The sequence below is a fragment of the Peromyscus maniculatus genome, chromosome 6 (assembly GCF_049852395.1).
Source record: "Peromyscus maniculatus bairdii isolate BWxNUB_F1_BW_parent chromosome 6, HU_Pman_BW_mat_3.1, whole genome shotgun sequence".
NCBI classification, from domain to species: Eukaryota; Metazoa; Chordata; class Mammalia; order Rodentia; family Cricetidae; genus Peromyscus; species Peromyscus maniculatus.
The window spans coordinates 63261035-63276334 of record NC_134857.1 but is presented as its reverse complement, the minus strand read 5'-3'; the positions used below and the strand labels follow the sequence as shown (position 1 = coordinate 63276334).

General features: G+C 41.2%; 2 protein-coding genes across 2 annotated transcripts in view; one reads left to right on the top strand and one right to left on the bottom strand.

Annotated features, from left to right (window-relative positions):
• LOC107402258 (uncharacterized) overlaps positions 1-15300 on the bottom strand; it is a 45793-nt gene that overhangs the window by 11738 nt on the left and 18755 nt on the right. The window contains exon 3 of the mRNA XM_076575310.1: positions 12743-12858. The gene's annotated coding sequence lies outside the window, so the exon portion shown is untranslated. The remainder of the gene's footprint in view (positions 1-12742; positions 12859-15300) is intronic.
• On the top strand, positions 1599-13001 carry Lrat (lecithin retinol acyltransferase). Its single transcript, XM_006985310.4, has 2 exons — positions 1599-7820; positions 12434-13001. Exons 1-2 carry the CDS (start codon positions 7281-7283, stop codon positions 12587-12589), a joined length of 696 nt encoding a protein of 231 aa, XP_006985372.1. The 5' UTR covers positions 1599-7280; the 3' UTR covers positions 12590-13001.

Genomic DNA, 15300 nt, shown 5'->3' with positions numbered 1-15300 from the left:
ATGCTGGGAAAATCACCATCCATAGCTAACATACACTCAAAAGGACACACAACCACTCTTGTGGCATTCCTGCCAAAAAAGCACCATCTGAAACTCAGCATGGAGAAACACAAAACACAAACTGACTAATGTCTGAAAAAAAAACAGTAGTTCTGTGTTCTGCCACATGTCAATATCATGAAAAGGGCAGTTTTAGGTGAAAGGACACCAGCAAGACATAACAACAGATGGCAAGGCATCATTTGGACTCTTTTTTTCCCTAAAGGCCATTACTACAGCAATCAGAAAATTCTGAGGAAGTCTGAAGATGAGATGATTATACTGCTAATAATTTTCTGACTTTGATAATTCTAGTGTGATTGTGTTAAGGAATGTTTTATCCTTTGAGAGAATACAGTGAAGGGTTGAGGGATGAAGGGACATCATGGTTATACCTTCTAATAGGTGGGGAAAATGTATGTGCAGACATGTGTCCACATCTACAGGTAAAGGGTAAATCAAGATTTGGAGAATATGGATGAAGATCATGTGGGAATTCGTTGTACATTTTTGCAAATATTCTAGAAATCTATTACTATGGCAAATTATAGGCTAAAAAAAGTGTCTTCCTTTCCCTACTTATTGAGTCCTTTCCATTTTAGTGTTGAACATCATGAGTGAGCTCAGCTATGTTCCTGAATTGTCTAACTGTCACACTGGCTAGAGAATCAGAAAAAAGGTCTACCCAGGGACCCCCAGTGGCCATAGGTGGCAGTGTCTCAGAGGCAGACAATCCACAGTCACCATATTCTCCTAAGAACCAGAAAGGACAATAGAAACCAAGGAATTGAATACCCACCCAACAAACACAAGACCAGATATTAGTTAGCATCTAGAATTATAATCAGCCCAATCCCACATACCCAGACACCTGGGCATTGTGTAAAATCACATTAACAGTCAGGATAATATGTCTCCATTAGAGCAAAGCAATCCTAGTACAGCAGACCCTGAGAAATACAATATAGCTGGAGCACAAGACAGGGACTTCAAAATAGCCATTATGAATATGTCAGAAGTCCTTAAAGATAGTATGAATAAATCCATTAATGAAATCTGCTATTGTGAAAACACAAACAGTAGAATGAAATGCAGAAAACAGTTCAAGACATGAATGCTGGCTAAGATGGTCCAGCCTCACAGGGTACTTCCAGCCAGGACTTCAGATAAACTTTGCATTTTCCCATTGCACAAAGACTGGACAACAAATAATACAACTAACTCTCCCAGGACTTGACCATTATCCCAATTTTCTCAGGGTCTCCTAAAAATGCCAGTGCTCCCAGACAACAGGAAGCAGTCTAGAAAACATGAAGCCCATAATGCCAAGAGGTGAGGTGGATGTTTTTTGGTCATTCAATGGGTTGTAGATGTTTGTCAATAGATGTCTGGGTTGGTTACAATTTGTTCTTGGTCATGGTGAGGAAAAAAGCTAAACAAAGGAGATTAGATTCAGGGATCTCTTTCTAAAGGGTAAAGGGGGGATATAGTATAGAAATGATGTGATAAAAAGATGAATTGTTGTATCTACTCTTTTTTTTTTTTTGGTTTTTCGAGACAGGGTTTCTCTGTGTAGCTTTCCGCCTTTCTACTTTTGAACAATCACTACTCTCAAATATTTTACATTGGTATGGATTTTTGTATATTTATACAAATTTAATGTTATTTTTGTTGTACAGTATAGATGTTTCTACTCTTGTTTAAGATATTTTTGAATATTGACAGAAATTTAAGGTTATTTTTGTTAAAACATACTGTACATATGTTTCTACTCTTGCTTAAGGTATTACATCTATGCAGCTCATTTAAAAATGTAATGTAAATTTCTAGTCCTTGAAAGTTATTACTATAAACTATTTAGGATAATAAAGAAATGCAAGTTAACAGTCACTTATAACAGTCAAACTTGTAGTCATATTAGGCATGTTTTCAAGGTCAAATAGAGATATATTTTAGATAGACAGGTGGTCTTCAAACACTTCAGAGATTTACAGAATATGGTATTTAAGATGTTTAATAACTTCAGTCTTTCATGACAATGAGACCCGTCTACTCCTGGCAGCACCAACTTACTTAAAAGAAGATGATGATGGACATCGAAGAAACACCATATGGAGTTTGCTTTCAATGTGGCAAAAATAGCCACTGGGTAAAGAAACTACTCTTGCTTCAACTGCTGACAGTATGCTGTACAAACTAGACAAGCAGGACACAAAGGACAAAGGCTGCCAAACTTCGCCAAGATAGGGCAGGACAGTCCTTCAAAATTCCTGTTTCATGGAAAGGTCTGCCAGACATTCTGCAGGATACACAGGAAGGTGACTGCTGAACTTTTCCAGGTTTAGGCAGGACAGTCCTTCAAAATTCCTGCTTTGTAGAAAAGTCTGTTGGATATTGTAGGTCTGTAGGCCAAAGATGGATGCCCCAACCTTACCTTGGGTGACTGTCCAGGTCCAGGCAACCTCCTGTTTCTGTCATTTCTTTTAGTTTTGGAAGTTGTGTGCTATGCACTTCCTTTTTACTAAGGTAATATTATATCCTTCTGGGGTCTTTGATGGAGTTGAAGACTAGATAGTCATAGTTGTAGTTTTCCTTAGTTATGATAGAAGGTAAATTAGGTACAGAGCTTTGGACTCATGAAGATAAAATAAATAATGGAGTATTTTCTCCAAATATGCCAAATACAAATGAACTGGATGCTGTAAATATAATTCTTATGTGATAATTGTTCTTGTTTATAGTTTTATTATATTAGAGTTAAAACCTTTCCTTTTTATTTAGACAAAAAGGGAAATGTTGTGGAATAATCTTTTTGTACACTGTGAAGATTTGTCACTTAGATTGGCTTAAAAAAAAAGCTGAACAGCCAATAGGTAGGCAGGATTTTGGGTGAAGAAAGGACACTGGGAGAAGAAGGACAGAGACACAGAGAGTCGCCAGCCAGAGATGGAGGAAGCAGGATGGTAGCATGGGCAGTACGGAGTAAAGGTAATAAAGCCATGAGGGTCAAGAAAAAAAAATTAAAAACTTTTTAAAATTGAATGAAGATGAAAATACAATATACCCAAACTTATATGCCACAATGAAGGTGGTTCTAAGAGGCAAGTTCATAGCACTAAGTACCTAAGAAATAAATTGGAAGACATTTCATATTAATAGCTTAATAGCACAAATGAAAGCTCTAGAGTAAAAAGAAGAAATAAGTTCCAAAAGGAGAAGTTGGCTATAAATAATCAAACTCAGGGTTGAACTCAATAAAACAGAAACAGACCAAATTACAAATAATCAAGAGAACAAAGAATTTGTTCTTAGGAAAATCGGTAAGATTAACAAATCCTTAGCCAACTAACTAAAAGGCAATGAAAGAAGATCCAAATTAGCAATGCCCCATGCCCAGCAGTAGATGGCCAACACAAAACAAACACAATGGCACTTCCGGAGGAACCTAAGTCTCATAATGGTTTGTCAGGGCATTTTTTTTTAACCTTACAGGTCCTTTGAGTAAATATTATGTGTTTTCTGTTGTTATGGGATTCCTGTGTGTGTGAATGTGCATGTGTCTACATTTATATGTCTTTCATGTGCTTTTTGATTTAGCTCCTTTTCTTCTGTTTTTCCTCCATTGCAATTTGTTTTTGTTTTATCTTATTTTATCTATTGTTATTCTTTAGATGCCTATTTGTTTTCTAAGAGAGATAGAAGGGGTGTAGATATGAGTAGGAGAGTAGGTGGGGAGGAATTTGGATGAGTTGGGGAAGGGGGCACTAATCATAATATATTGTATGAAAAAACTATTTTCTATATAATAGAAAAATAGTATCTAGTTATTTATATATAGTGCTCCAACCTGAAGCTGACTGTAGGTTTCCTTGAAGGTAAAGACTTTAGTAGTCCTTTAGTTGGTAAAATTTGTTATAATTTTTTTGTCTCTTAAGATGATTTATGAACTAGCTGCTCAATTTTTAATAATACATAGGCTTCAGAGATACATAGAAATCTACTTTAAATTATAATTATTTTACTCTATTATTAAGTAGCATAATAGCTACATTAGAACAATTTTATATAATAAAATTGTTTAAAATTTTGCTGGGTATGGTGGCATATGACTTTAATGCCAGCATTTGAGTGTCAGAAGCAGGCAGATCTCTGTGGTTCAATGCCAGGGCTACACATGAAATCTTGTTGCTGTGGAATAATGTTCTTGTACACTGGTTTAATAAAATGCTGATTGGCCAGTAGCTAGAGCAGATGAGGAGAATTCTGGGAAGAGGAAGGACTGAATCAGGAGTCACCAGCCAGACACAGAGGAAGCAAGATGTCAAGGCAGAACTGAGAAAAGGTACCAAGCCACGTGGCTAGATATAGATAAGTATTATGGGTTAATTTAAGTGTAAGAGCTAGTTAGTAATAAGCCTGAGCTAATGGCTGAGAAGTTGTAAATAATATAAGCCCCTGGGTGTTTATTTGGGTCTGAGTGGCTGTGGGACAGGGTGGGACCAGAGAAACCTTCTGACTGTACCTTGTCTCTAAATAAATAAGTACTTTTTGATAAGTTACTTGAAGAGTCCAATTTTCCCATAATTTCTATCATTAATGTGATTCCTCCATCAGCACCTCCTCATCATATACCTCATTTAATCCTAAAGACTGGTATTAGTAAGAGTGACATGCTTGTCAACCAATGAAGAAAGACATAAAGGCTCTTCTAATAGATGTGGACAAGGCACAAGTTGGGTGCTCCGAAGGCAGCTCTCACAGGACTCCCTTTCCTGTTAACACTGCAATGTGAGCTAACAGCACACTGTTGTCCCTGTCTTCACCACAACAATTTCCTTGAGTTTCATGGCTACAGCAAACATCAGGCCTCTGCAGCCTGGTGGATGACAATACCACCTGGTAGGTTTGTGTAGCTTCTCCAGAATCTACAGGACAAGATAGGCGGTGGGTGGGTATCTTTTGTTTCTTTAGTACTGGAGGTAGAGCCCAGATCCTCACATATGTACTCATATGAACTACACCTCTAGCTCCAAGTTTTTGGCCTTCCTCCCAAAGGCCTTGTACTTTGTTCTCCTTCGTCTGTTCCTGGCAGGCAAGCAAAGCCCTGCATTTTGCCCTGATGCTAACTCTCTATGGTTTTGAATCCATTGCTTCCCACCAATATATGTCATGCTGATTTTCTTTTTCTTTTTCTAAGACTGGGCCTCAATGTGTAGCCCTGGCTGGCCTGAATGTCACAATGTAGATCAGGCTTGTCTCTTCCCCACAGAGATCTGCCTGCCTGTCTCCTGAATATTAAGATTGAAGGCACCAGTCACCATGCTGAGCAGTTAAGTTCTTCTTTACTATGTGCTTTTTGTCTCCCCTTTATTTACCCCTTTTAATGTTCTCATACCCCTCAGAGAATCTGCATTTAAACAAAACAACAAAAACTTCCATTTGACCCTGTTTCTTTTCCACAAAATTTCTTGAAATAGTCTATTTCACGTTTTTATTATTGTGTGTGCATGCAAGTGCCATAGCACCCATGTGGAGATCAAAGGAAAACCTTCTGGAGCTGGTTGTCTCCTACCATGGGCTCTTTGGATGGAACTAAGGTGGCTTCCTGTTAATCCACAACTCACCTAGCCCTTTCTCACTATCTCAGTATAAACAACCTTTCAAAAGAGCACCGTTGGCCTTAGACAAATGCAAAAAGGAAGTACAATGAGAGGTGGTGTGGGAGATAAGTACAGGCTGACTTTGTTGAACCTCCAAGCAGGGCACAGCACATGGCATATAACAGGTAGGCAGTAAGGGAAGATGATTGCAGATGGATTGATGGAAGATCATGCCTACCTCCTCTTTCCCACTTTCCTCTCTTCATTCATTTGAGGTACTTTTCTCCTTGGGGGTGGGAAGTGTACTGTAGTGAGATTTACAATCATCTGTGGAATGAACAAAAGTTCCATGACAGGGACAGATCACTGATAGCAGACAGGTTGGGAGCAAAGGCCCTGTCCTCCATAGAGAGGTGGCCTCAGGCCTCAGCCTGGTCCAGGTCCCTTCATGGGAAAAGGAGATTGCAGCCTTAGCCCAGAACTTAGCCTTCTTAGCCCTGTGGCGCTAGGGTGGCTTGCCCTTGTGGCCTTTGTCCTCGGATTTAATCATTTACATAATACATAATACAGAACTCCAGGCGGGCCTGGGCACCCAGAACCCAGCCCAGCAGAGCCAGCGCCCCAGCTGCTGCCTCCCTTGGCAGCTCCCCCACCACCTCTACTGTGCCGGGGTTCCCGCAGCAAGCGCGCTGGCCGGAACTGCGCTGCTGTGTCCCAGCGTTGAGCTTTCCCTAAGCGCGGCAGCGCTTTACCTAAGGCCATAACAGTTGGATGAGTGACACGAAACTGGGACCCTGACATCAAGGAAACTTGGCATAACTCTTGTTTTGCTAGACGACGTTGGGGTTTCTTGATGACCGTTGAAAGGCGCGCGCTCAACGGGCCCTGGAGCCTTGGAGCGTCCTGAACTGTAGGGTTCCGATCTTTCGCGCTGGGGGTCTGGACGCACAGCGAGCAATTCCACTTCTCCGCGTGCCATCTGAGTGCACCTGGACTCTGTCTAAAACGACAGAGATCAATTTTGGTGGAGCCCGCAGGCATTCGCGGCGCAGGCACTTTTGAGATTACTAATTCTTTAGTAAGCCGCGGTACCAATACCTTTTAGAGCTGTTCTCACCTAGAAACCATACCGTGGTCGCTTCTCATCAGAAAGGAGCTCTATTTGCGATAGGTGCACAAACTTTCGCGCGACCACGCCTCTGGCCTTTCTTTTACGTGGGCTGTTTAAAGGTCTTGAGTGAGCAGAGTCCTCGAGGAGAAGAGTCAGGGTGCAGAACGCCCGCGCCCAATCCCTATTCTCTGGCCTGTGACCGCATTCGTCCCGCCCTCTGCACTTCTATAAGAGCGGCAGAGAGAGCGCACTGGGAGTACCGCTCCCAGGCGCGCTACTTCTCCCGCTCCTCAAGAGTCCGTACCACTGTCCCCAGGGCTGCCGGCTACCGGATACTAGTTCCTCCCCTTCTCGACCCCCAGCACGGGGTGGCTGAGCTAGGCGCTAGATCCTCTGCTGTCTTGTTCTCCGGGCCCTAGGCAATCCCCCCCGCAGTGTTGGTCCGCAGGTGAGCAGCGCTGCAGCGCCGCTGTCAGGCGAGCTCACCTTGCACAGCCCGGCAGCCAGCGCAAAACTTTGGTCCCTGCAGGATGAAGAACCCGATGTTGGAAGCGGTGTCACTCCTCCTGGAGAAGCTACTCCTCATCTCCAACTTCAAGCTCTTTAGCGTATGCACTCCCGGAGGAGGCACAGAGAGGAATCGGCCCTATGAAATCAGCTCTTTTCTCCGGGGCGATGTGCTGGAAGTGTCACGGACCCATTTTACCCACTATGGGATCTACCTCGGGGACAACCGTGTCGCCCATCTAATGCCCGACATCCTGTTGGCCCTGACCAAGGACAAGGGACGTACTCAGAAGGTGGTCTCCAACAAGCGTCTTATCCCGGGAGTCATTTGCAAGGTGGCCAGCATCCGTGTGGACACAGTAGAGGACTTTGCCTACGGAGCAGACATTCTCGTCAATCACCTTGACGAGACTCTCAAAAAGAAGTCATTGCTTAATGAGGAGGTGGCATGCAGGGCTGAGCAGCAGTTGGGGCTCACCCCTTATAGCCTACTGTGGAACAACTGCGAACACTTTGTGACCCACTGCAGATATGGCGCTCCGATCAGTCCACAGGCTGAGAAGGTAGGAGAGACATGCGGGGGTGGGGGTGGGGAGAAGGGTGGGGGGGCGGCTAGATCTGAGATCTTTTTGGGCATCTCCCCAACTACACCAGTTTTAGGAATTCTAGATTAAGGAAAGGTCCGGTGTTTCTAGGAGAGATCTGGTAAATAAATCACAGTGTGGCTTGCAGTAAGGATATCTCAAAATGTGAAGTAAAAGGGTGTGGCCACACGGGATGCTTCAGTGATTCCTCAGGGCTGCCTGTCACTGCTGCACAAGTCATCTTGGTCTGCACACAAGAGATAGTTCAAGTGATCAGGGGGAGGGGCTGAAAGACTGAGGTGCAATTGGCAGGAAGGTGTCCAGTTTTCTCCTCTTGTTAGATGCTTAATAGGCTCAAAATTCCTGGTAGGAGGACATTCTGTGTTTGACTCAGAGAATTTTTTTCCTTGGTGTTGTGACTTCTTCCTAGGTCACTTTAACTCCACTTCAAGTCTTCATTCATTGTTAAGCATCTCCTAGCTATTAGCTCCAAAGATACTCTGGATTTTAAATCCCCCAGAGATTAGTTAAAACAATTCATTTTCAGCATCCCTACAAATTGGAAGGTAATTTTATGGGTACTGTGGGGGAAAAAAAAACCACCAAACAAGTATTAGAAAATGATTGTTAAATAAGCTAGAAACCCAAAGGGGAAATAGATTATTTCCCAAAGAAACCACCCAACTCACAAATGATACTTAGTTTTTAATTCTGCACATTTATTAGCAATTGAATCCTTCTCAGCCTTGACTATAATTATTAGGGGAGTATTAATATTTGCTTTTCTTTATGGAATCCTGGGCAATCACACAATAAACTTTGGCATTATTTTTCACGTTTAGATGCTTTTTTTGGACTCTACACTCTACAGTCTAGATTAAATTGATCTGTATTTTAAGTAATTTTTGACACAGCAGAGAACAAAGCTATTTGCTTTTATATTGGTATTTTAAACTTCTTTTTGATTTTTAATTGAACCAGAATACTTATTTTAGGAATCATTTTTCTGTGGTAAATTAAAATACAATTAGAATACTGTGCAATGATTAAAGACTCTCTCCTCTAGTCTCCTCTAGTTTAGAAGTGAACTTCCCCACATTTACAAGCACTGGCTCCAAAAGTGTACCAAAGGAGATACGTTGGATTTAGTTAAAAGTAAGCCAATCATTACTGTAAGGAAAAAGTTTTCCTATTCAAATTGAGTTATCCTTTCATAGCATACATGTAGAACTGTTACATATTTCTACACAAAGGAGGTATAAGTACTTTGTACCAGTAATAAAATATTAATCACAAAGAGAATTAGTTGGGTAGTTTCTAATTTGGGGGAATGTTGGTATGTTTCACAACAGAGAAGAAATGTTTTAATTCATGGAGCTGTAGGGCCTCCAGTGAAACTGAGTTTCTGTGTTTTCCTTGAATGGCCTAACAAACAGTCCAGCCCCAGACTAGATTCCTGCAGGGGGGAAAAATTCTCACCCCAAATTCATAATTCTAAGAACAACAACTTCTCCTCCTCTTCTTCTATTTCTTCTTTATAAAAAGGAAATTAGTACTACATGATTTCTACTTCAAATTTTAATACTTCAAATTTTAAAGATTTTTACTTTGATTTTTTTTTGTTTGTTTTTTGGTTTTTTTCGAGACAGTTTCTCTGTGTAGCTTTGCACCTTTCCTGGAACTCACTTAGTAGCCCAGGCTGGCCTTGAACTCACAGAGATCCTCCTGGTTCTTCCTCCCGAGTGCTGGGATTAAAGGTGTGAGCCACCACCACCCAAGCCTTTCATGATTTTAATTACGTGTATGTGTGTGTGTGTGCATATGTGCACAAGTTCAAGTTTCCTTGAAGGCCAAAGACTCGAGATCCTGGGAGATGGAGTTAACAGGTAGTTGTGAGCTACCCAGTCACTGCTGGGAGGAGTTTGGGACCCCTGCAAGGGCGGCATGTGTTAAAGGCTGAGCCATCTCTCCAGCTTCATGGTTTCCACTTTCTAGAAACAAACTGTTATTTGCTTCTGGCTCTGACTGATGATGTTTTCATCTTCACAGCTATTGTATCTTACATAAGCCATCTCTTCTTAAACTTCAGTTATAAAAACTTTTCCAACACCTTCCCTCAGGTGAACACTTCTTGATGCTAACAGTGTACACTAGCAGGGCACTGAGGAGTCAGTGGGTACAGAGGTTCCCTGCTCAAACCTCATGTCTGAATCCACAGTGGAAGAAGGGAACCAACTTCCAAAGTTGTCCTCTTGAATACACACACATACCCTCTCTAATAAGTAAGTTTCTAATGCACTAAAAGAGAGCTTTTAAATCTTTGCAAGAATGCTTTTTTCTAAAAAAATTTATTGACAATGTCACACATGTGTACAATGCATTTTGACCACACACCTCCTCTATTATCCACCCCTCCCAGCTAACCCATGTCTACTTTACAAGTCCGCTCCTACTTTCTTTACTTTTTAATGTGTGTGACTCACAGAATTTAGTTAGTGTCTTGGTCAGTGTTCTGGTGATGGGAAGAGATACCGTGACCACAGCGGTTGCTTACAGTTTTAGAGGTTAGTTTGTTGTTATTGTGGTGGAGAGCATGGTGACACACAGGTAGACATGTTGCTGGAGAAGTAGCTGAGAGTTCTACATCCATATCTGAAGGCATAAGGAAGAGAGAGTCACTGGGTCTGGCTCGGGCTTTCAAAACCTCAAAGACCACCCTCAGTGACACACTTCCTCCAACATGGCCATGCCTCCTATTCTTTGTCATGTAGTGCCACTCCCTGACAACTAAGCATTCAAATATATGAGCCAATGAGGGACATTCTTATTCAAACCACCACAATAGTTAGGGTTGTTTGTATGAGCATGGGTGGGTGTTATTTACTGGAGTACAGGTAACTGATCAGTGAAATATCCTCTCCCATTAACTTGCTAGTGTCTCCTCAGAAAGGGGTAGGCCCTCCCAAGACCCTCTAAAACTTGCCTCTATTACATACAGGAATGTGTACGATTTGTGTGGATGCACGTGTATCTGTCTCCATCTCTGTGTGTCTGTCTCTCCCTTCCCCCCTCCTTCCTGTCCTTCCTTCTTTCCTCTTTTCCCTCACTTTCCTTCTCTTTTTTTCTCCCTCCTTATTTTCCCTCCCCCTATTCTCTGTCCACTGGGCCATCAGGCCAGGAAGCATCTCTAGAAAGGCAAAATTTCTAAGACTGGAAATATAACTGAGTTAGGTAATTGCCTAGAATGCAGGAAACACTAGGTTTGGTCCTCAGAACTGTATAAATTGGGTGACTGGGTGTGGTGAGGCATGCCTGTAGGAGGTAGAAATAGAAGGATCAGAAGATCAGAACTTCAAGGTCATCTGTCATCCTCTGCTAAGGCTGGAATCCTACAGGACTACTTCCATATCTGTGGTTGGTCCTTAACTGAGAAGTCTCTTGAGGTCCTTGACTGTATTAAACTGCTTATTGTATTCATTAATAATTTATAAATTACGTCAAGCACAGTGGTGCACACCTTTGACCTCAGCACTCTAGAGGCAGAGGCAGGAGGATCCCTATAGTTCAAGGCCCACCTCTTCTACATAGGAAGTCCCAGGCAACCAGGGATAACATGGTGAAAGTCTGTCTCAAATCAAGGAAAAAAAGAACATAAAAACAAGCCTGGAGAGATGGTTCAGCAGTTAAGAGTTCATACCACTCTTACAAAGGACTAAAGTTTGGTTCTCAACACCCACAACTGCCTGTAACTCTAGCTCCGGGTATAGATGTGTTTCTGAAGCTTCTAGACTCCATGGGTACCTGCACTGATGTGCACATGCCCACACACAGATACACACATACATATAATTAAAAATAATAACAATAAACATTAAAAAGTAAAGATTTTTGAAATCTTCCCAGCTCCATTAAGCCCTGGAGTTCTGGGTCAACTTGAGCAATACAGTAAGACCTCATCTCATATACAATGCCATACTCTAGAAAAGGATCCTGAGTCTGGTATGGACAGCAAAACTCCCATGACAATGACAGCTGTTAAATTCTAGCAATGACAATGGGACAGAGATCGCTGTCAAGAAATAGAGCAGTGATGACAATCACTGAAATAACTACATTTATATTGTACATAGAAGAATACCAACTATTCCTTTATATGAAAGACTTCATTTTCTTTATCTTCAGGGCTACCCTGGTACTCCCATGAAGAAGGAAGTCTGGAGTCTAGACCGGTTAAATGTCTTTTTTTTTTTTTTTGAGACAGGATTTCTCTTTACACTTTAAGTAATATAACTGGTATCATCAAATTTTAGGGTACTGAAGTAGAAGAATTGCCTAATTATTTTTTAACTCAAGGTTAGAAACTTCTTTCTTAGGTTAGTTTTAGAATATGCTAATTAGTATTAGTTTAATGTTGTCTTTAACCTTTAATGCTGTGTGACTTCTACGTGGCACATTCTATACTTTTCTGTAACACTGTATATTATCTCATAAATCCCAGGGAACATAAAGTATTCCTGGAAGACGACTTAGACTATGGGGTGAGTGCTTCCTTGCAGCCATGGTTGCTAACATTCTGAACTTTTGTTTTCCAGTTTCATGAGACTGTGAAGATAATCATTCGTGATCAGAGGAGTTCTCTTGCTTCAGCTGTCTTGGGACTAGTGTCCATTGTCTACATGGGCCTGGCATCATATATGACCTTTCCTGCAATCTGTATCCCATTCTGCTTGTGGATGATGTCTGACTAGATTCCAATCCCCATGTGAATGTGTATGGAGTTTGTGTGGGACTATGTTTATATTTAGAGAACACAAGACATTAGAAGCTTGTTGAGAAAACGTGGCATTCAACACTGTGTTCTAGATAAACAAAAGTGACTAAGAATCATACACAGTGCTTACCATGTAAGCCGAACAGAGCCTTTCCGTGTCCTCTCAGGCAGTTCCGCTGCAGCGCACCATGAGCCCTTGGAAGCACAGCAGCCTGTCAGGACTCAGCAGCCCCACAAAAGCAGCCCCTGAGGTGACATTCACAGGAGAGTATCTGGGTTATTCTTGTCCTCCTGTAATCATTATGCTGTTATCAACTGAGATCGCTAACTTTACTGTAACTGTATTCTGCTTATTGAATGACCGGTATTAAAGGGAACATTTTCCTTCATTTAGATGAAAACGTTTGATAATTAGCCACAAAGAAACCATGTCTCACATTCTGCCTTTCTTCATGTAATAATATAATATCAAGTCAGCTGAGAATATTATTTTCATGTTCTGAGATCAGTGTTGACAGAACTTACTGAAAGTAACTGGCTAAAAAGCACAGAAATATTTTCTTCTGCAGAAACAGTGACAGTAGCTATTTATATTCACTTTTTTTTTTTTTGGTTTTTCGAGACAGGGTTTCTCTGTGTAGCTTTGCGCCTTTCCTGGAACTCGCTTTGGAGACCAGGCTGGCCTCGAACTCACAGAGATCTGCCTGCCTCTGCCTCCCGAGTGCTGGGATTAAAGGCGTGCACCACCACCGCCCGGCTTTATATTCGCTTTTGAATAGTCTGATACTGTGTTTTTCTTCTCTTTTTTTTCATATGCCTGTATGACTACTTTAAAAAGGTAAATGGATGTAGGATTGAAGCAATTCCAGTATTTGGTGTACATACATACTAAATAAATACACCAATGGTGTACATACTAAATAACTACGCAAATATCTGCACACACATAGATTGATAGGTAAACTGTATTTCTGGTTACTTTATTATACTAGTATGATTATTAATGGGGATCTACAAAGGTGAACATAAAATCAAGTCCAGTGTTTTTTCCTCTGCCCTTAAACCTGTATATATGTCACTGGTTAGTTTGTTTTTTTAAAGCTAAATTTACTACTGTCCTTTTTCAAAACACCTGATTTGTTTTACTGTCAGTGTAAGTATAAGCACTGTAAGTGTAGTTTATGAACTTAGAGGTCTATCACAGCAGTCAGTATATATAGCCTATATAGGTAGAGCCAAAGGAAATTAATCTGATAAAATTAACAGTGCCAAGCATGGAAGATGATCTCACTGAATCCACTGGACCAGAGCAGTGTTAAAAACATGCCTTCAAGACTTTGGTAAATTCACTAAAAATGACACCACAGGTTGGAGTTGCATTTCAGGTTTTGGAACTGTTTTATCAGAGGTGGTACATGCCTAAATACCTGCATGTAGAAGGCTGAAGCAGCAGATGGAGAGCTCCAGGCCTGTATGGGCTGGAGGGCAATACTTGTCTGTGAAATGTCAAGAGTTACAGAACAGGCACCCAAGAGATGACTCAGCACTTGAGAGCTATTGCTGCTTTTGCAGAGGACCAGGGTTCAGTTGCCAGCAACTCCTGGTGGCTCACAATCTGTAACTCCAAGTCCTGAAGATACAACATCCTCTTCTGGCCTCCATGAGCATAGCACACACATGGTAAGCACACACATAGGCAAAGCACCCCCACACATAAATTAAAAATATAGCTTAAAAAAAAGGAATCACAAAATAACCAAGCATGGTGGCACATACTTTAATCCCAAGGCTTGAGATGTGGAGGCAGGAAGATTGGAGTTCAAGATCAGCCTGCTACACAGGGGGGTTTAAGACTTGCTTGCATCACACAGTGGGGCTCAAAACCAGCCTGCGCTACCTAGGGAGTTCTGGACCAATCCAGGCTACATGAGACCCAATCTTGAAACAACAAAGGAATCAAAAATGTTGATTCTTATGGTGGAAAGGAGGAATTGTTTTAGTCAGTGATCCACCTGGAACAAGACCGAAAAGTAGAATTTAGTTTAACTGAGGCTTTATTACCCTGAGTTTTCCTACAACAAATTCAGTTGGGGTATAATGATGATTAAACTTTGTTTAATATTCAGAATACTTACAAGTTTTATATTACTAAAACATTAAATGGCACAATCAAAGAATACAGGTGTTCTATGGACCTGTTCCAACACTTAAGTTACCTTAAGCATCTGTGCATGCTGACAGCCATTGTGTTTAGTGCCATTTCCCCTCATCTGCGAGTACTTAAGTGAACCTTTTTTCAGACAAGTATTGCAGAAAAGACTATTTGACATTAAATCTGTGTTCATAGACAGTGTTTCCTCTTTACATACTATCTAAGTTCTTTTGGAGCTGGGATTAACCTAAGTAATCTTGCCTCTCTTTATATCATTAGACCAAGACATTCATCGTTCATTGGATGCTCACTTTGTGCTAAGCATTCAAGTGCTGCAATTTCATGTTCTATTTTACTTTTTTTTTTTTCATTTTTTGAGACAGGGTCTTAGTAGACCAGATTTGCCTCCATTCACTCATATAGCCCTTAGGGTCTCTGCTTCCCAAGTGCTGGGATTAAAGGTGTGCTCCACAACTCCTGGCCTAATATCACTTTTTAGCCAGCTATAAAAGCCTGTATATAGTGTGGTGGGAATA